The sequence below is a fragment of the Cheilinus undulatus genome, linkage group 3, assembly GCF_018320785.1.
Source record: "Cheilinus undulatus linkage group 3, ASM1832078v1, whole genome shotgun sequence".
Lineage (NCBI taxonomy): Eukaryota > Metazoa > Chordata > Actinopteri > Labriformes > Labridae > Cheilinus > Cheilinus undulatus.
Genome location: NC_054867.1, coordinates 25733666 through 25758926, shown reverse-complemented (window position 1 = coordinate 25758926; position 25261 = coordinate 25733666). Strand labels below are relative to the sequence as shown.

The following is a 25261-nucleotide window of genomic DNA, read 5'->3' as shown; positions in this document are numbered from 1 at the left end:
AAAAAAAGTGGGTTTGCTGAGTTGATATTCATATATTCTATGTTAACCTGACTTTTAATGTTAAAAAGGAACTAAAAGATGGATATATGTGTACGCATGCACTGGAAACAAGAGTCATGAGCTGGTACTAATATTAGCACATCTAAATATAGCAAACTTCCCTTCACAAACAAAGACCTAACACCATCTCCACCACACATGCGCAATCATATATGCTGAGGAGAACACACCCCCATCACCTCTTTGCTGTTCTCCCATCTGCTGTTAGCCCTTTGAGGCTAAACAGCAAAGCTTGTGGAGAAGGGGGGAGATGAGGGGGGCAGATGGGCACACAATACTCCTCCTTTCGAAAGCACAAAAGCTCCCTGAGCTCAGGGCAGGACAGTGGGAGGTGGGATGGGGGGCAGCTGAAGGCAGACCCATCCTCCACCTGCCACTCATGAGCTAAGGCAAAATCCCCATTAGATACCAGAAATGTTGATACTAGACAGAAAAACAATCCCAATGTGGGTGAGGGTCAGTGGAATTCTAAGATTGGAAAGTTAAAGAGGGGTGACAGGTTAAGCTCGTCTCTATCGGAAAAGCCTCTTAACCAGACAAAAGAGTTAAACTACAGTCTGCCAGAGGAGATGTTTATTGATCGGTGTCAATACAACATGTTGTGATTAAAGACATCTGCTGTTCTTCACAGGACCACCAAATGTCATTGTGTGTAAGAGTGTGTATATTACTAGTATTATCATGTTATATGTACTTGTATGTATGGTACATGTCCATTCTCTCTAAAATGTGTGTGTGTGGTTTCATTCAAGCCTAAAATAAAAATTTTAAAACAATCAGCAATGAGCATGTAGAAAGACTGTTTTAAACAGGTAGTGAACACTAACATTTTTTTCCATCTGTACACTGAGGTATCTGACTGAACTATGATAAAACACATCAGTGATGGTGTTATAGCTGAAATCTGCACCAAACTGATAAAAATCTAGATTTTAGGGCTTTTAATTAGCTCAAACTGACATCTACCTCAAAAAAATCTTTTCTGAAAAGGTGGGGGTTATGTGATGTAGAAACCTACCATCAGTTAAACTCACAGGCCTGATCAGGTCAGCTAAACTGAGCTTTGAATACTCTTAGCAATCGTTAATGACATTTAAGGAACACAGCAGCAAGTATATTAGTCAGGTAGATGGAGTAACAGGTCTTTATTCACCTGCTGTCTGTTCTTATCCTCATCCCCCATGTGAGTGTGTCTGTGTCTGCATCAGAGCTGCTGACAGAGGCTGAACAGTGATATCCAAAATCCAAATTTGTCACAATAACCCAGTAAATTGTTGATTTAAATTTCATAAATGTACATAAAAGGCACTTAATTTTTCCCACTTAATCTTATTTTCCCATTAATAAAATCACAGTATATACTGTAGGGAGAAAAATTATTGAATTGCCTGTTTTTTCTAATATCATTCAGTCTTAACATCAATGATAAAAAAGAACAGCTAATCAGTTAGGACTGATGAAAGGCATCCAGAACACATTGCCTGCAAACCATTTGCAAACATTCTCCACACAAAGACGTCAAATTCTTGGTGCATCAGTTTAATTAATGACCATTTAAACCAGTGACTTTGAGCCAACTACTTTCATTGATGTTGGTGTTGCTGAATGTCAGGGTTTTTTTTTTTTTTTTAAGTTTGTTTACAGATCCGGGTGATTGTTTTCAAGCTGAAGTTTAGTTTTCTCCCAACACTTTCAGTTTCAAGCTGGAGCAGAGTGGAGATGGGAAGGGTGTAAATGGACCTTGAGGAGACGTGATCAGACCAGTCAACTGTCATAATAAAGGAAGCAACGAATGCACCGCTGCCCCTGCTCTATGGGGCTGGTACATGATGGAAACAAACACCCACCCAGTGCATCAACTCATTAGGACCGACAGCTTCCATTCGATTAGTTGATTGTTTGGTCGAAAAGCTTTTGTCTGACCAAAATCACCCTGGTTGGTGAGTCATGCGAAATATATACTGACGTGTACTGGCATCTATGTCATTTTAATTTTTGAGGACATGCACACTCGACGCATCAAACAGACGCAGGGGACACGCGGCAACCATGATGCATATGTGCACACATAGTTAATAGCAGGAGTATCCCCAGCCTTGAGCCGTGTTCGCATGTTCACTCCTGTTAACATAGCATTTTAGACAAGCTGTTGCTGTTACTTTCTGAGTGGGTTGTTTACCTCAAGGTTGAACTTTACAACAAGACAATATCCCTGTCAGAGAACAAAGAAAATGTATTAAATACACTGAGATCACACTGGTCACATGCTGGCAGCAGGATATAAACATCTTCACCGCTATACTACAAGCCCAGAATAAGTATCTGTACATTACCTGCTGAATTCTCACATCAGCTCACCCCAACTTCAATCAGAAAATTTCGAGGTTAATTTAGGGTGAAAAAGTTGGCATTTCGGTTTCAGAAGCTTTGTGTAAATGTATAAAAACATTAACTAACACGTTACCATACAGTTTGTTGGTCCAGGCTGTTGGAACAGGCTATACTAAGCCTGTAAACATGTCAATCAAATGACACCTATCACTTCAAATTTGGGTTAAACATATTGTTGAGAATCCTTATAAACTTAAAACAAAAAGTAAGGCAATTTGTGTTTGGTACATTATTTCTTTGTTGTAACAATGCTTCTTGGTAATCAATTTTAGATCGTTGGAAAGCCTGTTTATTATCCTTTTAAATGATGCCACATTTGTAAGGCTCATGCACTTGTGGGATGAGCAGCAGAGCTGAGTATGTGGGTTGCGCCCATGAAAAATGTGCCAAATCTTCTCTGCCAATGCCAAACAGCTGATTCTGTCATTGACTCTTTTTTGGTGTTTGGTGGATTGGATGATTGAAGTTTGAAGAAACAAGACATATTGACAATTTAACATTTTATTTATTTAACAAACAGAAGCCTCAGTAGCGTGTGGAAGAACCATACAAAGCCACAACAGCCTGGCTCCTCCTCCTCATGCTGGTCACCAGCCTGGTCACACACTGCTGTGGGATGGCATCCCATTCTTCAACCAGCATTTGTCGCAAGTCAGCCAACCATCCACAGCCACAACAGCCTGGCTCCTCCTCCTCATGCTGGTCACACACTGCTATGGGATGGCATCCCATTCTTCAACCAGCATTTGTTGCAAGTCAGCCAACGTGGTTGTGTTGGTCACTTGGGCACGAACAGCACACCCAAGCTGATCCCACAAGTGTTCAATGGGGTTAATGTCAGGACTGCTGGCAGGCCATTCCATCCTCTCCACTCCCAAATTCTGGAGGTAGTCTCTGATAAACCCTGCTCTGTGGGGGTGAGTGTTGTCATCTTGGAGATAGAGTTCTTGCTGACAGGGTGAGAAAACAGTATTCTTGGGGTTTTGTTTTCTTGGGACGCCCACTTCGCGGCCTGTCTCTGACATTCCCCGTTTTATGGAACTTGGCCTTCAGTTTGGAGATGGTACTAGGATTCACTCCAAACAATGCCGCAACTCGGTTTTGCGGAACACCAGCTTGAAGTTGCCCAACCGAAGGGCCCTATCCAGATCACTCAAACGTGGCATGCCGATTCTTGAAGCAGGGCCCATGCTCACAGGTGCTGCCAATCAGGCACCTGATTGGCAGCACCTGGGGGTGCCAGAAGCTCAAAACATGAGTCCATAGCAACAGCAAAATAAGCTGTTTAGCATTGGCAGAGAAGATGTGGCACATTTTTCATGGGCACAACCCACATACTCAGCTCTGCTGCTCATCCCACAAATGCATGAGCCTTACATATGTGGCATCATTTAAAAGGGTAATAAACAGACTTTCCAACGGTACAAGATTTATTACCAAGAAGCACTGTTACAACAAAGAAATAATGTACCAAACACAAATTGCATTACTTTTTGTTTTAAGTTTATTTGTATTGCTTGCTTCATGCTCTAATGAATTCACCCACTACAACAAAGACAGCCAACCTCCATCAGTCACATCCTCACTCCAAAATACAGGTGGGTAGTAGGCAGGTGACTATCATTAGCAAGCAGGTGCTCCATTACAGTGGTTCTCAAATGGGGTACACGTACCCCTGGGGGTATGAGAAGGCCCTCCAGGGGGTACAAGAGATAAAAAATACAGTGCTTAACAAATTTATTTGACCACCTGTCATATTTGTCTCAGAGACCATCCAGCATCATGGAGTGCTTTAATGTGGACTCTTTCATTTTCAGTGAGCTCTCCATGTTTTAGTATTTTGAACAGGAATGAGGAATTTCAAATTGAATTCACCTTTTTAGACCCAAATTTGAGCCGGCTCACTGGGCTTCTCTGAGAAGTCAGAAATGAATCAAGCATAACATTCAACTATAATTTGACATATTAATCAAGAAATAATAATGTACTTTACTATTTTTTTCAGGGCTTTTTTGTAAATCAGTCTATTTGAAAATTCATGGATAATAATAATAATTATATTTTAGCATTGAAAATATCATTTCAGTTGAAGAGCTTCTACATATTGGTGTATTAACCATTGCAGAAACATAAAAAATGATTTTGGTAATTACCAATGCTGTTTGTTTAGGGCAGCTGTGGCATAAACCTTACTTGGTTGGTGGTCTAATAAATTTGTCAAGTACTGTATATGTAGGCTTTCTATGCACATCAGGAGCATCACGATTTTGCGAGTATATTATGCATATTCTAAAAAAACATTTGGCCTACTAAAGTCTGCAGTGTGTCTTTTCCTGTCATCTGATAAACAGTGATATATATGGGAGTGGAAGATACAAGGCGGTTTCTTGCTCTCTCTCCTCTGATCCATCCATCACAGCACTTGTACGCACAGCCAGGAGGTCAGTGCCTTTTTGTTTTACTGTTTCATTCACTGTGCCAGCCAAGTTTGCTAAGCGAAGGAACAGACTTTTCAGTCATTATGTTAAATATGATCCATAACAATATTGAGGGCACAGCTGAGGTTCGCTGTGAGAGGAGTTAACTCCCCCCACAGGGCACTGATTGGCTCACCTGTTTGTGTGACAGACTGGTCAGAGGAGTAATTTCAGTGAGCAGATTGATCTGGAGTAGGGCTGAACAATTTGCAAAAATAATCTAATTGCGGGGAGCAGGTGGCCTAGTGGTTAAAGGCACTCCCCATGTATGCGGGCAGCCCAGGTTCGAATCCGGCCTGATGCCCTTCAACGCATGTCTCTCCCCCATTCTTGACCCTGTTTCCGACTCTATCCACTGTCCTCCCCTATCTAATAAAAGCATAAAAATGCCCAAATCTATAAAAAAAATCTAATTGCGTTTTCTTCTCCCGGTATTGCAATTGCGATTTATTATGCAACTATTTTTAGGTTCCTCAACTTATGCATTTTTCAACAAATTCAAGCAATAAATGATTCTATATTATAACCTACATTTAGTCAGGAACACTCATACATTTAACCATTTTATTGCAAAATGGATATGCAGTTTCACTTGGCACATGGCTAGAACCCCTCTTATGCAAGGATACATATATGACAATGTGTATTGAAAATAGTGATGCACCGATCCACCTTTTCTGGTCATGATATTGATTCCGATACCTGGGCTTTGGGTATCAACCAATACCGATACTGATACAATATCAGTGTTAAAAGAATAACCTGCATGCCCTGCTGTAAGATAAGACTGGTAATTGTTTTGGGTAAAAGGCAAAAAATGAATACATATAGATGACTGAAGATGATATTTATTTAAACTATAAAGTGTTTAAATGTTTACCAGCAGTTTAGTAAAAACCATGCTTCAGAACTTACAGAAATTACTATTCAACTGTAAACTTTTATACCTTGTAGACTGGTAATGCAGCTAAAAACAAAGAAAGTGCATCAGAGGTAACATTTCAGTACAAAACTGTATTACACACGCGTTTTTAACCACATACTGTAAACAAAGTGACAGTTCTGTGAGAAAATAGTGCAAACAACCTTGTGAAAAAGGCTTAGAGCTGGTTGCCTGGATCGGCACCACGGATCAGCCCTTTCCCACCAGCTTTGAGGGGCTGAATCGGGCCGATACCCAATACCAGGATCGGTATCGGTGCATCCCTAATTGAAAACAATGAAATTATTTCAGAAGCAATGAATCCATAATAGCATGAATCTGAAAATACGGGTGCAACAAGCTTCAAGCTATAAAAGAGGCAGCTGGGGTGGGGGAGGTTAAAACTGGCTATAAGCTGACTGCAGCTGAGGGTATGACTTCAGTAAACTAATGCTATGCTTCATCAATATTAGACAGGATGAACTGGTAACTTTTACTCACATTGCAAATTTGATACCATGTGCTTTATTGAAGGGATTGTCTTTTTTATGTCTCATTTTGACTAAAACAAAACATTGATAAAACACGAAAAGGAGGATTTTGTAAACCACTTAAAAAAACTGACACTTAAATGTTTGCATGATGTGCATAAAATCTCTGCTGCCACAAAAAAATTAATGTATTAACCCTTTCATCCCTAGGCCCTTTTTTGGTGTTCAATCTTGAATCTGACTTACCCAAATACAACTGAGTATTACTCTGCAACTACAAAGTCTACCTGATTAGCTTGGCATCAATGTAAAAATAACTACAATTTTCAACAGATTTTCTTGTAGAAGTTACTGGGGCTGATGGAAAATAGCATAACAGATTTTTTTCTGCCTAAAATTTTTTGCATTTTTAGAGTAAATATCTCCTGTGTCACTGGCTTGAAATATAAAGTATGGAGGGTGCCTTGATTGCAGTAAAGTACCATGTTTAGAGGAAGTGTAGTTTTGACAGTTCTTTTCATTCTACAGGTTGTGGTCTGAGTTGTGTTTTGTTTAGGTGGAAAATGTTGTGCTGGTTAGTTTGCTGTGATCTGTGGGCTTCAAACGGTGTACGAGAGGACTCCGTCGATGGACTTTGAGACTGCCTTTTAAAGGCTTTACCCAGAAGAGGCAAAGCTAGCCCCATATTGGGGGCCTCTCAGGCTTGAGGGGTTAAACTGCTGTTTTGACACATTTCAAGTTAAAAACTATTGCAACTCCTGTGATTTGTAAATTGCAGCAGTCATTATTGTGATTTAATCTAATTTGTGATTAATTGCCCAGCCCTAATCTGGAGCATTTATAAGTTCGGTGTCTGAGGTCAGAGGGTACTGTGCTGTTAAAAATTTCATAACACTAAAGTCCCGTTAGTTTGGAAGCAGCTCCAGCTGTGTGAGTAGCACTTTTACATTCACATGGACATGTCGGGTCGCCTGCTGCCTGTCTCCCTCTCTACCAGGCTATGTTAGGCAAACGTAGGCAGATATGAGAAGAGTGGTGTTGGAGAGGAGGACATTTTTGCTCCTCTGTCTGCACCAAAACTCAGCACCAGCGAGTGTTTTGATGTGTGCTCATCGGAGCGGGAAAAATTGACCATAGTTCGAAAAAATATCTGCAGCAATTTTGCTCTGTGAAATGACGTTGCTGGTGTGGAAGCTTGCCTTGACGTGTTACAGGTTCAAAAAATAAAGACTCGGTGTGAATTATTTTCCCCAAAAAATGATGACCATAAGTTTATAAACTGAAATTTATATTTTCCATCCATCGGGGGGGGGGGGGGAACACCCTGGACTGGTCGCCAGTCAATCAAAGGGCTGACATATTGACACAGACAACCAGGCACACTCACATTCACACCTACGGCCAATTTAGAATCATCAATTAACCTAATGAGCATGTTTTTGGTGGTGGGAGGAAGCCGGAGTACCCGTACAGAGCCCACACATATTAATAATAATATCATCTTGAATTTATATAGCGCCTTTCAAGAAACCCAAGGACGATTTACAGGAACACAGAGTTTGCATGCACTTGGAGAGCATGCCAACTCCGTGCAGAGAGGCCCTGACTGGGAAGCCAGGGACCTTCTTGCTGTGAGGCACCAGCGCTAACCCTTGCACCACCGTGCAGCCCAAATTTATATTTTTGTAGGCTGTTAAATTTAATTTCCTAAAAGACCCTAAGTCTCTCCCATGGCAAGATGGTTTGACCCACACTGGCACATGCCTGTCAATCACTGTATTCACAATCACTCCATTCATAAATAGGTTAATGATTTCCTTAATGTGAAATGTTTATCTATAACTAAGTCCATGATTTCAGTTGAGAGCCACTGCTCTATTACACAACTCACATCCATGGTAACCTAGAAGAAATGAAAGAGTAAAAGTAGAGACATCTGTAGGGCACAGAAACAGCTGTCTCACTTCCTGACTGTGGCTGACAGATTGGCTTGGAAAGACAGTAGGAGAAGTACTTTGTTTTAAGGAGAAACAGCGGGGTTGTGTTGACAAAGAAAGATGGAGGTAATGAACAGGTCATTGTTCAAAAGAACTGTAGGACACTTAAAGCATCTGACAGACTCTGACTGCCTTTACCTTTATCTTTCCTTTTGAGCTGCTCCTCCTTTGACACCTTATGATTCACGGTGTGAATCCCCCGCTGATGCAACAGATGAAACTTGTGGCTTCACTGAAAATGCACTGAAAGGCAAGTGGGTTCTCAACTATGTCAAATGACAGAGGGCTCACACCATGAACCAGTGATATGGGTTTTTTTCCATTAAGCCTGTCTAGAGAAAAACGTATACACCTTATGAAGGCTTATTTGTATGTGTAAAAACATATGTCTGATCAAAACCATGGAAGGACAGCAAGTACATTCTGTAAGGACTAATCAAAGTTGTTGGTCCTAAAGAAGTGTGGCACAAAAAACACCATAAAGCTACAAGTGTTCTTCTTAAACTTTTTGTTGTCCTCAAACAAACTAAATGAAAAGCATTTATTGGTGACTTTTGTAAAAAGGTGCTTGTAGCCAGTGGTCTTTTTGATAATGACCCAAAAACAGCATTGTGTGATTCTTTTTCTAACTTGTTGAAAGCTAATAATACAATTATTAAAACTAACACAAAAGCTTTGACTTTGAAAAAATAATTAATATCACAATTTCTTAATGGCCCTTTGATTTATGAAGTAAAAATAATAATTTTGCAGGTTTTAGTGTCTGAAATTTTGACTTGCATGCCTATCCACGTACCATACAGTATGTTGAATGAATGAACTCCGGAAGAGAGAAATACATTCACTTCCCTTTACACCATTCAGTGCTGCCCAACCCCTGAGTCTTGTATGTACTGATCATGAGACCAAAGCTGAAAACATTGAGACAAAGAGGAGTAGTTCAAAATAGTTAGGAAAAAATAAACATTATGTTACGTCTTTTAAGAACCCAGGACATATCCAGAGGCATTTATCAACAAGTTTCAGTATGATGACGGTGCTGCATCAGCTTGGAAATTACTCTAACAGATACAATTGGCTAGCAAGCTCTGAGTCCACAACCACAATACCACATCCTACCAAATACACAACACCCGACAGAAAGGGAAGCAACTGAGAAATACAAGACCTGTGCGTGATGTGAGTGTGGAGGAGGGCAGTCACAACACCCAATCACAAACTATATAAATTACAATCCTGTAAATCACATTATATTAAAGGAGCTTACCACACCAAGATAAATGTTTACCAAGACGCTTTATCCCCCAACTAATCTGTCTGTTTTTTACATGTCACACAAATATTTTCACACTGATCTCAAGGGAGAAATAAGATCTTTTGGCATTAAATATCCATGCAATAACAAGCTCAAAATGGAGTCTTGATCATTAAAGGCTTTTAAACACATTGCTTAAGGCCTCAATGACTTATTGCCTGGCATGTACTCACCATATACACAGAATGGACAAAGACAAGAAAACGTTAAAGAGGAAACATCATGTATCTGTAAGAGTAAACAAAACGGACTGTTGTTCTCTGCCACTCATCTGTATGGCTTACATGTATATAACATATGGCCCAGAATGCTGGTTTTCTTTAAAAAACAAAGGCCCCTATTTTACCCAAGAGCGTAAAGCTCTAAAGGTTTTAGTTCAATGGTTACACTAGTGCCACAGACTTATTTCGGATCTGCTTCTTGAAATGTATTTCAAGATGTCATAGAGAAAGGGTGAACAGATGCACCCGTGTCCATAAATGCACTTAAATACTAAAACACTGAAGTACTTGACTTCAGGTGAGTTAAAGTTACCAAAGTACCATTTTTTCAAAAGAAAACCACTGATTTGGTCCTTTAGACATAACATAAAAGCAACATAATTACAGCAACTTTTTTCACAACTTCTTAATTTTGGAAACAGTGTTTTTACCAGCTCAGCTGGATCAATCTTCCTTATTCCATTTCAGTTTTGTGGTTTGTTGCGATTTAGAGTCACTGCTGAAGTTTACAGTTGGTCATGATAGGACCTCCTTTATGCTCTGATGCATTTAAAAACAAATGTAAGTAGATTCACAGAGTATTATTTGGTCAAAACACAGAACATCCCTAAGCACACATAGTTTGCTAATAATAACGATTAAAAGACAATAAACTGTCCAACTTGTTAACCTCCTCAGGGTGTGTTTGCTTATTAGCAACAAAATCTAAGGAGTACTTAGTTTCAGTAAAAGCATCAGGGGCTATTAACGCAAAAACAAACATGTTACCATGTGAATAAAGTGACAGCACAAGTCACAAAGGTCATGTTGGTGAGTTAAAATATCTTGCCTCAACCACAGAGACATAAAAAAGATTTTTATGCTAAAACTAGGGGGATTTTTCTTGCCCATTCAGGTAATTGCTGGCTTAGTGAGATAATGTGTGGGTGCTCTTCAAGAAAGGCAAAGACAGACTTTATAAAGATAAACCTTTCAGCAGTGAACAGTGTAAATTCAAAAAGGGAACAGAAGTAAATCAAAGAGGGTCACGAGAGAACCTCTTCCTTCCTCTCAGCCTCCCTGCTTTTCCTTCCTTTCCCTCACCAGCTAATGACTAAAACTTGGGCCTGGCTCTTCTTATGTGTCTCTTTGGAAGCTACAATCAGACATATATGAATGCTAGATCCATGCTTTGAAAGTAGTAGATGTCACTATAAAAACATTCTAAGCACACTAAATCAGCTCTGAATTTTTATATTACACAGAAGCTAATAGGAATTTGGAGGAATCCAAACTCCAGGAACAATAAATAAATCAACATTAGGACAGTCTTCGCTCAACAAAGCCTTGACAGGTGCTTTTACTACAACCCACTGACTTTCACATCTGCTCAAGTTTCAGGAAGCATTGCTTCGACAGATAAAGAAATAAATATGCATTGCTTCCCGCAAAATGGAAGGCATACCTTGTTTCTCATCAGTTATTCAGTGTGTTTAAAAAAGGGTGCGTGGAAAAGCTTTCCTTGTCTTTAGTAATGCAGGGTATTGAAACCAACGTGGTACATAACTGCATCAGCATCACACAAACGCTGTAAAACAGCATAAAAAAAGGTCTTTAGTTTACAGGGGGTCAAACTTTATTCATTGTATTTAAAGGTGGGTTTGACCAGAGGCATCTCCCTTTCTCTGTGTTTCTCTGCAGAGTGTAAAGACTAAACCTGAATCAAACTACACATTTTTTTCTAATAGATGGTGACTACGTCAGATTGGTGATCCCAGGGTCATAAATTTGTGCTTTGACTTCACAGACTGATGAGAGACTACAAGAGGTATGTAATAAATCATTTAGGCCAGTGTGATGATGTAAAGCAGATGGGCTGGGCAATACAGCAACCAAATAAACTGTATTTATTTTGTTATGATGGATACGTTTGTCCATTCAAACACTGTGATGATGCAAACTTGATCTTAATGCTAACATCAGTTACTTGCTAGGTTGCTGAGGTATATGTAGTAGACCCTCTGTGACACATCATACAGGCATGTATGTTATTGTAGGAGCATGATAAACCCTTCCTCTGTTTCACGGTCACATCTCATAGCACCATCTGCATCATTCTTCTTTGCCTTTGCCATTTGGTTGTTTACACAACAAATTCTAGAAGAGAGGATAAAAATCAAACATGGTAGACTTTATTTCTGTAGGTTGTGAAATGTTTTACAATTATTCTTGATGTTTGTTTATTATGACACATGAAACAATGAAACCCTAAGACTGTTGGGTTGGGACATAATCATGCTGAATATTGTGGGGTCTCAGCTTTAATGAGCACAGCAAAGATTTCCCACCAGTACACTGACCACAGATGGCGATATTGTCATGAGCCAAGAAGAAATAAAAGGTTAGATTGTCAAATTGGTCTGCAATAATCCTTGTGGAGGTCTTTGTCAGCCAAATATGAGTAGTAAATACCGATGTAGCCAAATAATTAGTCAATAACGTTGGTAACTGCGTCACCTTAATGACACATTCACGGAGCAACTTTCCAGCTGAAGCAAAACCAGAATACATGAATCAGCGGAGAACAGCTGTTCCTAACAAAGACAAAACTGTCTGTCAACACTCTGGGACTTGTGAAAAAAGGAGATCACAGTAACGTTTACTTTGCTGAAGAGACATTAAGGAAATTTTTGCATAATATTGAAGGTCATCGTATCTAGCAGCCTACAACTCATGGCACACAAATGAAGCTGTAATGTAAAGAATCAGAATTTAAGGGGCCCAGCTTCTTTTCTCATTTGTCTAGTACTACTTCTCTTAAAAAAAAGCAAGAGTGATTGGTAAAAAAAAAATGCAATATATCTTATAAGAGTACTCGATTAATCACCAGAAAACTCGATAGAGTACTCGATTACAAGATCAATCAATTACTGCAGCCCCATATACAATTCACTGTCTGAGTTTCCAAGGTGATACAAAAGTCAGGACCTTCACAAAACCTGATACCTCAAATGATGGCCTAAAAATTCTAATTTTTTGGAAGTGAGATGTTTATTTAACCTTCCATTAAAATCCATGATACATTAGGAATCAGGACAATAAGGACCTGGTATGAACAGCAAACAAATCCAGAGAGAAAAAAGCAATTAATAAGCTAAATAATAAAAAGCTGAAAACTTAGGGAAAAGAAAAAGGTAGTATTACTTCCATGACACTAAAATCAAAAAATCTTGATAAAAAAATATAATACGCTTACTTGCTTTGAGCAAAAACATTTACATGAAAGAACTTTCCAGTGTTTCCTCCATGTTTACGCATTCAATTTTAATACAATAACAGGTTCTATAAAAAAAATGCAGCCTTCTCAGTAATATTAGGCACCATGGGAGGTCTTGTACACAGTGCAGTGCTATCTGGTACAAAGTTGACCCCACATTCTGTTCTGACTCTATCCAATGTTATCTAAGAACAGAGTGTGTTATGTTCAAGTGCAGATTCAAAGTAGAATGCCTTGTCATGTACAACACTACAATTACTTCACAATTTTAATACACAAACACTTATAATAGACAGCCAGAGATGCACATCAAGTTAGGAAGAAGTAAAATCAAGCCATGTGTTCCATTTGGTAGGTCATCAAACAAGCATATGTCTCATTCACACAGAAGTACTCAGAGTTACATTTCTTACGCTCGTACTGTAAGTATACATGCCCTTAATGTTAATCAAACAGTGCTTTTTAGGTCAGACCTTCACCTGATTGCTCCAGATAACCTGGTTTCTTGTGTGCATATAAATGCCCTCAATGTAAGACGATACCTGCAGATGCCTCACACCCTCTGAGAGTGAGCGTGTTGCAGGACATTTTAAAGGCAGACAAATCAAAACAGCAGGTCGCACAGCTTTGTCTCACACCAAAGTCAAAGGTATTGATTCTCTGCTACAGGATATACATCAAACATAATACATACCCAGAAAGGAACATGTTAATGTTAAGGACTCCAAGACATTGGGGTCTCTCTGCCACTGTCTCCCATAAGAACAGACAGTTACTCCCCTACACTCTATCACAAAACTGGTGCAAGAAAAGGCTGAAGTTTCATGAGGTGAGGTCACCTTGGGCCAGTCCAGCAGATTGGACACTGCTAACCTAATGAACACAATGAATGAGATGGAGCTGAGTCAGCTGACGTCAGTGAAGGGCATGAGGACATTAGTTCTTAGTTCATCAGTGATATATATATATATTTGGCTACAGTCTGAGTTACAACAGCATGAAAAGATATCAGTGAGGCCACAATATTACAAGCCAGCTCCAGAGTGCAACAAGTTTTTAAGTTCTGTGGAGTTGACTTTGGGAGTAGAAAAAACAAGAGCCCTTTACAATCTTATCAGTGAGTTGCATTAAAATGAAGAGGGTGTAAGTGTGCTTGTTTGTGTATTTATGTGTATGCAGTAATCTGAAATGCAGAATATTTTCAGTTCAGCCATCAGAGCAGGAGCTCAGGGATGTCATCTGTCTGAAAGCTCAACACTAGAATTACAACTGTATAATCCTGTTACATTATCATCCTAATGTTGCATGAATTTCTTCAAAGATTTCCACATACTCTTCTGTGGCTCTGGTAAGTGATAGTATGTTCATACTGTACTAGATACAGAATATTTGGCAATGCAGTATAACATCACTGACCACCTGTATAGTTTTTGACGAGTGACGTCTCAACCCTTTAACTTTCCACACTAGCTCCTTTAATAACTTCTTAATAAAAGCAACAACACCCATGCATGTCTTGTGACAAGCGTTTCCTGCTCTTTGAGGGAAACCTAATAAAATTCATTTTGCCCCTGGCATGTAAACTTGTATTCAACAAATCCAAGTATGAACTTAGGTCAACTTAAACCCACATCATGTGGAATTAAAGATACTCTTTATCATTGCCTTGGGATTGCACATATGTACAGGTGAAAAGCTACCACTGCACCCTAAACTATTCAGTCTAGGAATTTTTCTTGAAAACTGTACACTAAGCAAGACTGATAAGAAAATGATTATATATTTTTTGTTGCAAGCAAAACTTACAATAGCCAAAGCATGAAAATCTACTTCTAGACCAAGTTGACAAGTCTGGCTGTCTAGCTTGTTAAACACTATTGCCCTTAAAAAGCTAACTTTGTGTACAAAGGTATAAGGTATAATGTAATATAGAGAAAATTCTTGTTTTTCCTTGCCTCAAGTGTACATAGGATATATGTTGTTTTTAATATTCTCTGTACCATTGTTGTAAGAACCTAAGAACCACTATAAAAAGAGAGGGAACAAAAATATCTGACAAGTAATAAACACAGGTAAGAAAACACATTTACTGAAGTTCCTAACATAAGAAACATTTCAAATCAATTAAATATTTACTATTTTCCACAACAAGGTTTATCACTAGGCTTTGGTCAAAAATTAACCATAAATAACCATAAATAAATGAATTATGTGTTTCTTATTTTTTCTTCTTAACAGCTCAGGTGTACTAGACAAGGCAAGTTTGTTGGCATAGCCCATTTCAGCAACAAGGTTGAAACTACATGCTTCCAAGGTTTTTTCGAACAAGTTCCACAGTATGTTTTGTATGTTTGAAAACTTTAATTCTTTAATATGCATTTGAATGATATTATATTTGGGGATACAACAAAGTTGGTTGAGCAACATCTATTGCTATTGTGAAACTACTAGGAGACAACATGTATGTTTAAGTTTAATACCATCTTTTCATCAGCAAAAGATACATTTCTTAAGATCTCTTAAATATTGGTAATTTATGTAGCTTCAGTCACAGTATGTTCGTCTGTCATTACCTATCAACTGTTCCAGAACAATTGGACAATATTTTAGTCAGGACACTGGTTGGCTTTATAAATAAAGACTTCCGTCCGCAAAGTAGAAAACAGATTCAGTCGGCTGTTGAGCTCTAAATCTTTCCTTACCATGACCCGTTCCTCTTCAAAGGGAAACTTTTTCTTTCTCTTCCTTATTTTTCTCTTTCCTCATTGCAAGTCAGTGCAACTTTAAAACCTTAAAGCTCTCGGATATATTTTCATTCCTTACATAAAAATTAGCTCTGTGTAGCTGGAAATACTTGGACCTGGGTTCTGAGGAAGGGTATGATGCGTGACGACCTATTCAGACCAGTCAGTGATTACTTTGTCAGTTGGAATGATTGTTTGGTCATGTCTACATTCTAAAATCTTCTTTAAAATATTGGGATGGTGGGTTACTGCCATAATGTTGTCCTGTTACTGTCTGAATGACTGTCTTTCTGATAATTATTAGGTGTTTTTTTTCTCTAGCATGAATTAACACCATTTTTTAAATATGAGAAGGCTTGCCTGACAAAGACCTACCATAACAAAATGTTGTGTAATTATTTGTGGTTTGATTCAGTTACTGCATTATGTCATTCTTTCCTGTTGTCTGTCCGTACCTTAACAGGGGTTAAAGAACAATAACAGAGGCTATCTTCAGGGGCCACATCAATGTATATCTAAAATGATACCATGACATTACATTAATTGCAAACATCTTTACCAGCTGAAGATGTTTTATATTGTTCTACAGAAACTGAGGGAAAGCTGAAGCCTTGACACTAACCAAAATACAATCATTTTATATAAAGTATAACATAACATTTACAGCTATAAGACACTGGCAGATATAAACACATGACTTAACAAAACAATGACATGAAGCATGTCTGAGTGAGATCTGTGTGTAAATGTTTAATCTACACCCACATGAGCGAAGAAAGCTTTGACCCAGTTAATAAGGGTGCGTTTTAGTTTGAACCACCACACAGGATGCTCCCAGGTTATTTGTATGAGGAGGGTTTGGTATAAAAAATCATTTCAGCAAACTTTACACAACCATATGGGTTCTTTAATAATAAATAAATAACTGAATTAGCCTACAGTTGTTCACTGGGCTCTGATAAGGTCACCTCTGTGTGGATAGCTGCTGTGACGTTTGCCCTTCATCAATCATTGACCTATGCTGAATGTGATTTTTTTGGAGAGTTCCTTTTACTGCTGCCATTTTATGGTCAATGCTGTAAGCTGTTTTTAAATTTACAGGACACCACAGAGTTTAAACCCGGACAAATATTAACTTATCACATCTTTATCTTATCACACAAAATGGTGGGTTGCAAATGACATTTAAACCAATTACAAAATGCAAAGACACTCTTTAGAAGATTGTGAAATCATTTCCCACCCCCAACACATTCTGCGGCATCTGTGATTACAGGCTGCATGTTAGAACCAATTCATGATTTTCCTCTTTAAAATTAATTCTATATTTAAATATGTAATGCTACATAGTACTTGTCTGCTCAAACATGAGAAAGCATGCATCATGTCCAATTGGAACTTTAAATAACCAATTACCTGCTTCTACAAATACTGGCCATCGCTATTTCAGTATCACAGAGCAGTAACTGATTTTAAGCTAATATGTTCTTGTGGTTCTTTATTAATCCGTTGGTCACAGAATAGGAAAGGTATGCAATTTCACAAAAGCAACACAATGCTTTTCAAGGTACCTGTTTAGTACCTTAAATATACGAGTAGGCAGTCAAGTTTTCATATCGCAGTTCAGGACGATAAAGGACAAAACTCACTGCCAAATTTAAGACTACAACAGCTGCTTAATGACATTTATCCGCACATTTTAGCTACTTATTTACCTGTCACCTACTAAACAGAACACCAGACCTACTTCTTTTATCACATATATTCCTACTGAAGTTGTGTATCCTGAACTGAGTTTGGTCTTATCAGCTGTAACCGAAAATGGTGACAGCTCCAAGAACAACACCACGTTTCCGGTATTTAGCTCTTTCAAAGCGAGGGGGGTCATACGATCTTCAAAGGTATTCTTTCAAGATTTTTTCAACAAATACAACCTACCTTCAGTGCATACTTGTCTCCAGTCTTCTTCTGGAAAATTTCGAGCACCTTGCCATTGATGCCCAGCCCCAACACCTGGCTGGTCACCTTGTAGTCATCCGTTATGGCGTTCTTCTTTATCTGTAAGCTGGGTCTGGCGTGAAACGGAAGGAACTGGCCCGGAGGGTTCTGCTGCCCGGCTGTGTTCTGCTGCCCCGCCGGGTTGGGAAACAGTGGCTGGTTCTGTGCGTTGGACAGCATGCTCTCGGTCTTGGCTGAGAGACGAACAGCCGCCTCTCAAACAAACAAAACTTCTCTGTCTCTTTTTTTCCCTTTGGATACACACCGAGTGTTTTTCCTGGGTTAGCTGGCCTGTGACGAACTGTGTGGGAACCAGGCCCGAGAAACAACCGTTCGTAGTTCTGACGTTACAAGTTAAAGTCACTCGGTTAGCCGACGAAATGCTAAATTAGCTCAGTGTTAGCATGCTAGCCTGAACCTATTCTTGACCTGTGGTTTTCGGCTAACAAAACTCAGCTATCGGTTAGCTTATCCATCTTCGCAACGGTCCGCCGTCCACCGGTTCCTCAAAGAGCACTTCAGCAACTTTTCTAAAACGTCCCATAAATCAGCCACAGGCCTTATTTTTTATAATAGTGAGTTAAAACCTCTCGAGTGGAGTTGAAAAACGAAAACAACAGGTAACGAAGGACAGACAGTAGAGGAAGAAACTCTGAGACCACTAGCACGCCAAACACACTTCACTTTCCGACGGACACCCAGGAGGAGCAGGTTTTGCTGCTGACGTCATGGTCGGGGTTTTTCTGCGCTTAAAGGAGAAGAGCGACAGAGGGGACGGCTTAGTTTATGTAACAGGGCACACTGAAAGGTTCCAAGACATACATGAACAAAAATAATCCGTCAAAAGAAGGCAAACACCTTCACGCTCGACATATTTGCAGTTAAAACCTAGGGAATTAAATTAAGCCTGGAGGTCCCTTAAATTAGTAGATGAACTGTGAGCTATTCTGATGAGACCCTCTTGCATTGTTTTGATAGGCTGAAGCAGAAATAGAACCTGTAGGTTATACTCAAGGTTAAAGCTCTGACTTATTTCAGTCTGCCTTCCTTTTAAAAAAAATTATATTAGCTCAATTAACATTAATTCTGACTTATTTTCTCCCAAGACATTGTGTGAAAAGTCTTAAAATCTCTTTTTGCATAAATAATGTTGTGTGGTAAAAATGTAACTGATGTTAATTGTAATTAGCTAAGGTAATGTGACTGTTTATATATGGCAAGAATTATCAAGGGTGTTCATATGACTTCTTTTGTTGCATCAGTTTTTATTTAATTTTTCTTTTTTACTTTGTTTTGCTTTTTTGACTGTTGGTGTGTTTTTGTTCCATCGATGTTGTTGTGTTGACTTTCAGTATTACGGTCTTACATAGCATATTTATAAATGTAATCATATAAATGGCCCATATAAACATATCTTAATAAGATTATTACACCCTAAATGCTTTTTTTCTTAACCTGAATGTGCTCTGCTAATAATGGCAAATTGTGTATGTTGTCTTTCTTTATGTAATAAACCAATAAAATTCATAGACTAAATCAAATTAACTAAATTAAAGTACCTTTAAAGTGATCCAGGAAAGATTTATTTTAAGTTTGGTGTATGACAGTTCACTATATTATGAACCACAAGGCCAAATTTCAGTCATGAAAAACATCTCTAAGTTTTAAGATAAAGCTTCAAAATCAAGAAAAATTAGGCTGTAAAATCTGTTCTAGGCTGGTGTGGGTGTGTCAGTTGAATGAAGCCACGCCCACTCACAAGATATATCCCCTCAAACTAGAAAAAAAAGGGCTACAGTGCAGCTGACTGTGCCAGAGCAGCGAGACTAATGTTAAGGGTTAAATTTATTGTTTTCTGCCCCAAATCTCCCTGTTATAATGCTTTTATTGACCCGTAGGCCACCATGGTTAATAGATTTGGGAAATTACCTCAAAATGAACAAAAACACAGCATGTAGCTGGCTGTTAACCTTCAATGAAAGCAGTGACACCAGCTAACAACAGACTGTACTGAGATGAATGGCTATGTGATTTTATAACATCGTAGCATTTGGGGGCGGGGTTATTCCCCAAAGAGACTGGTGATGTCATGGGCTCCTATATTTACCCTACTCAAAAAATTCAGTCTCACATTGATCTCACAGTTTTCAAATGAAGAACCAACACATATAGTGTGTTCAGACAAAAATTTTGGATTTACCTTTACAGGGACTTTAATAGATCTGTCTGGTCAGTTGGGCAGTGTATTTCCTATAAATACTGACATCAACACCCACCATGCAAATTTTAAATTAAATTTTAGATTTTTAAGTCCCCCCTTTATGAGTAAATCATCCAAATTATCAGGGGAAAACACCTCCTTTTCTCCCTTCCTGCTTTTCTTGACTTGTGAGTCCTCACTTTTAGTTTGGCCCTGACCTACATAAAATAGATTTTTTTTTTATTTATGGCAGCTATACCTTCCTACTGAGGGTTGCCTCCTATAGAAAACCTGGGAGGCGGCCCATTGACCCTTACTGGGTGCACAGTCCATTAGTTTAAGCTGAGCACCAGCATGTATTTATGTTGGCAGTTGAAAAACAGCTGCTGTCAGAAGTAATGGGCCTTTAGAAAGTTAGAAAACTAAAATCTATCAATAGTACCATGTTATTTAATGTAGCATACTGTAAACTCAAAGGCCCAACAATGGACACAAGTTGGAAATTAGCAATTGCCGTTAAATCCCTGTTCAGTACTTCCATTTCATGCCCTGAACTCAAATTAATTAAATGATCCTGTCCCTGCAAAATAAATGTACTTCAATTAAGTTTTGATGATAGTTTAAGCTTGAAAAAGCCAAGATTTTCACATGGCCTTATCAAAAAAGAGTTGATATATGGTATGAATTTAAATAATGTATTAAAAGACAGGATTAAATTATTTTCAAATAAATCCATAAAGTCAGCAGATTAAATTGAATATTGTAAAGAATATTCATTAACCACTGAAAATAATTAATTGATACCCTTACCCAAACACTATCATAGTTAATTATTGTGCTAATGTTTACCATGTTTACCATGTTTTTTGTGGATGCACCTTGGAAATATTTGAATTAAGTATAAGCTTTGATCATATGTTTCATTAGGAAAAATCTTAAAGTAATACCTCCTTAAATTTTAAGCATGTTATTTGTTGGACATGTTGACAGTTAAGTGTAAAGAATTTAAAGGGGTCTTATTTAGACTCATTGGCTTTGCACCACTAGCAACACAGATGCAGCTCTTCTTGTAACCACTAGAGGGCAGAACAGTCAAAGTTTTAATCAAATTGAAAGCATTACCTTAAATGATACCAAAGTTGGACTCAGTGTTTGCATTAATGTCGTTTGGATATGCATGAAACAGATTAAAGGGGTAAGCCATGCAGGGAACAGATGTAGTCACATAATCACAAAAAGAAAAAAATGTTTTTACGTCTTTAAGTCGGAAATTGTTTTGTGATTTTGACTGACACTGAGCCAAAATTTGATAGTCCAGCTAGAGTACCCCCTAAACACATGAATGTCAGTGAAAACAGTGACTCAGATTGACAGTGCTCTCAGCCCTGAGGGACATGTGCTGATGAAACTTCTCTGCATCAGTGGCTTAAAGAATTGGTATGCCTGGGTATGTAGGTTAATACCACAGTTGTGTGAGTCAAGCTGTTGCCAGCTGAATGCTGGGGGGAAAATAGAAAATATCTGCCACCCTCATTTCCCAACAATTTAGGTATAGCTTGGATGGTTTTCAGTTTAGCGATGCACTTCTCTGACCTTTTATTTGTGTATCACATTGGATTTGAAGGGCTTAAGCTCAGCTACATTATACAGAAATGAAAAAAAGACATTTAAGAACAAGGAAATATTGAAAGAAATCACTCCATGATTCTTATATGGTGAATAATTGTTCATTTTAACTTTCTAAAGTTTTGAATGTTTGAACTAAAATGAATATCAATAAAATGAATTTATTATGCCTTAGATAAAATGCCATAAAAGGACCAAAGTGCAGATAAATAATCATAGATATGATGTAGATCAAAGTTTATTTACAAAAAAGTAGGTTTCAAAGCTCACAGAATTACCAAGCAGACAGACAGCAGACTCTGGACAGCAGGTAACAAGGTTGTTTCTAGGATACTCTTATCATTGACGGCTGGGAGTGGAAACCACGGATTTGGGTGGACATATGAGGTAAGTGGCTGATGAGGGAAGGAGATGAGGTGAGGAGACTGCCAGAGCACTCATTTGAGAGGAATGATGTGACTGTAGAGCAAATGGAAGAGTCTGGATCCAAACAAGAAGGAAATACAGTCTGAGGAAATCAGGGAGACCAGCGAAGAGCACAAGGCACCTTAAAGGTTGTCATGTGAGGACAGACAGTCACACTCACACGAAAAAATTATTAGGCCTAACCAGTAAACCTGAGGAGTATGTCTTTGGACTGTTGAAGGGAAGAGAGACTACTGGGAGGAAATCCAAACGTGTGCAGTAAGAACATGCCAACTCCACACACAGAGGTCCCTGTCCAGAAGAAAAATTAAGCATCCACCCGTCTTGTTGAGGTAACTGAGTTAACTGCTGCACAAAATGCAGCCAAAACACATAATCAATTATACGATTGACTTTCAATATCAACTAAATAAAATACTTCAAAATTCATTTCTGTTAATTAGAGAATGACCAGCATACATGCATGGTGTTGTTTATTGAGTATTAAGAATGGATTAAGTTCATTGGTATTAAGAAATATGTGGTCAAAATGAAAGCCAAGAAACCTTTGCACAAATGTTCACTTTGACTCATGGATTAACTCAACTGGTTTTGGAGTGTGCAGTTTAAATCATGGCAACTGGGCTCATGTCCATGTTTCGTTTATTAATGTGAGGAACACCTCAAGACTTCAAGAGGTTTTTTTTTGTTTTTTTTTCAAACTTTACACAAATACCTATTGTTACTCAAGGAAAAACTGATTAGATATAGAGGATTAACAGTCAAGGTCACTGGGCTTCATGTTAATCCCTTGCTTGTGAATGGGGTATCTCAAGAAAGATTCACAGAGTTTTCTTCACACATTGTACCCTATCAGAGGATGAACTGAATTGACTTTAGAGTTTATAGGTCAAAGGTCAAGGTCACAAGAGGGGTCTGGCTGCAGGCCATACATCTCTGAAAGCCCTTCTCACAGACCATTCATTTAAGATGCTATATATCTCAGAATGGAAATTCATGCTAAAACTGTTGAAATAAAATTGGATTAAACTTCAGTTTAGGGATAGGTTAAGGATTAAGGTGACGGTTAGGATACCAGAAGTTAAAAGGTAAAAACCTGACCTGCAAAACTAATTACAAAACTTTTGATAAAGCCAAATAAACAGTCTACTTAAAAGAAAAAAATCTTCTCCTCTTTGAAAACATTTGAACGCAGCTAGAGTAGCTTAGGTAGCCCTAAAATACGTAGATATTGAAGCTAGTTAGCTAATATAGCTAAAGCTAAGCTCACAACACAGTTACGCAAGCTACATACCTACATTATCTACATAGCTAAGTGAGCTTAAGCTCAAGTTACGAAAGCTCATGTTGCTAAAGCTAACTTAGCCACACTGGCCTGTAGTAAAGTTCTTTCTAGGCCAGCATAGCTGTTGGAGTTGCAGATTTGCTTTCCCAACACAACCGAGCTACCCGTTAGGGGGCACATCTAGAGCTAATGTTTTGAGTCATAAGCTGCGTTTCCATTACAGTTTTCGCAAAATAAAAGCAATATTTCTAAAATTTTAACAAAGTACAATTGCGCTTTGAGTGTTTCTTGGAAGGGTGTTTTGGACATGAGCCTCACAATTCTCATAAAATCTCACCTCACAGGGCTTCGCTGCAAGGGCGGTGGATGTTCAAAGCCTGTTGTGTGTTGGTACGGTTATGATTACATCTACAGCCATTGCCTTGACAATTTTGAACAAAAGACGAAGGCAACAGATGGTAGTTCAGATGAAAAGTCTGTATGAATGGCAAAAGCTAACTATAAGAGTATAAATATGATGAAGTCTCAGTCTCCTCTTCTGTCCACACAAACCACGCCATGTTGTCTCGGTGTGAACTGGTCATGTGACTTCATACGTTACGCTCTGTGACATGTATATGTGGAAAAAGTGTTTCCATTGCACTGCGGTATATTTCTAGATAAAAAACATCTGAAAAACCTCCTCATGAGAGCGAAAAAACTTTTTAGCGATATTCGAGAGGTTTTTCAAAATTCAGGTGTTTCCATTACCAGTTTTTTTATTGCACTATTTAGATTTTGCGCATATTTAAGGGTAGTGGAAATGCAGCTAATGACGTGAAGTATCTGTGCTACAGTAAGCATTGTTTTGTTTCACCAGAAGAAGAAGCCTCATGTTCATCCCTTGCTTGTGAACATGACATCTCAAGAAAACTTTTTATACTAACCTTCTATAAACATCCACTCTGATTCAAAGATGAACTGATTAGATTTGAAGGTCAAAGTCATTTGGTCTCATGTTCCTTGTTTGTGAATGCTATATCTAAAATACTTAACAAGGAGTTTGAAGAAATTCAAGCTTGGAATCAATTTTTACTTTGACTTTTTAGAGGTCAAAGTCATTTGTCCTCATTCCTCATATAAGATTTCTACCAATCACACTACCATAGCAACCACCCTAGCCCCTCTTTTGTTCCCACCACTGTTCTTATAACTGTATATGTTACAGAGGCAAATAATTGCCAGGCATGAGTTCTGGTTGTTTATAGTATAGTTTAAAAATAATGGATTCTAAAATCCCACAGAGCCACTCATCTGTGAGGCAAAACTTGGTAACCTAATCCTACTTTATAAAGCTCCAGTAGGTCCAAACAGAGGATATTACACAACTATTTCAGCAGATAAAAAGATCTTGGCCTGTAAAATTAGTAGAATGCCCCTTTCATTACTGTAAACCTTTGATATCTTATGTATGACTGCAGTGTGAACTGTAAAGAATTGTTTCTTACTGAGTTAAAAAAAAAAATGTTCCAGCAGCAACACGTGAGCTGCCTCATACTTAGAAAGAATTAAAAAGTATTCCTGAAATACTGTAAATGCTTGGCAGCTTAAATAACAAGAAATCTGATCAGAACAAAGATATCTTTGATACAGTTGGCCCGTTACATTGCATATTAGGCTTCTTTTATGCTAATAATGATGATTATGCACAAAAACTAGGCATGATCTGATTATCCATAAAAATGTGCAAGTCTTCAACTAATTTAGTGTAAGTGCACTTCAATTAAAAACTCAGACACATCACCCTGACAGTTTTAAGGGCAATTATTAAACAGTGTTATAAAAGATTCCCAGACTTGAAAACCTATGGAAA

The 25261-nt window shown here is 38.3% G+C and overlaps 1 protein-coding gene across 1 annotated transcript in view; it reads right to left on the bottom strand.

Moving 5' to 3' along the window:
- The window catches only part of mapkapk2a (MAPK activated protein kinase 2a), a 46268-nt gene extending 27694 nt beyond the window's left edge, over positions 1 to 18574 (bottom strand). Inside the window, exon 1 of the mRNA XM_041779342.1 lies at positions 17813 to 18574. Coding sequence (XP_041635276.1) covers positions 17813 to 18052 — 240 coding nt within the window. The 5' untranslated portion in view covers positions 18053 to 18574. The remainder of the gene's footprint in view (positions 1 to 17812) is intronic.
- Positions 18575 to 25261: the final 6687 nt, after the last annotated feature.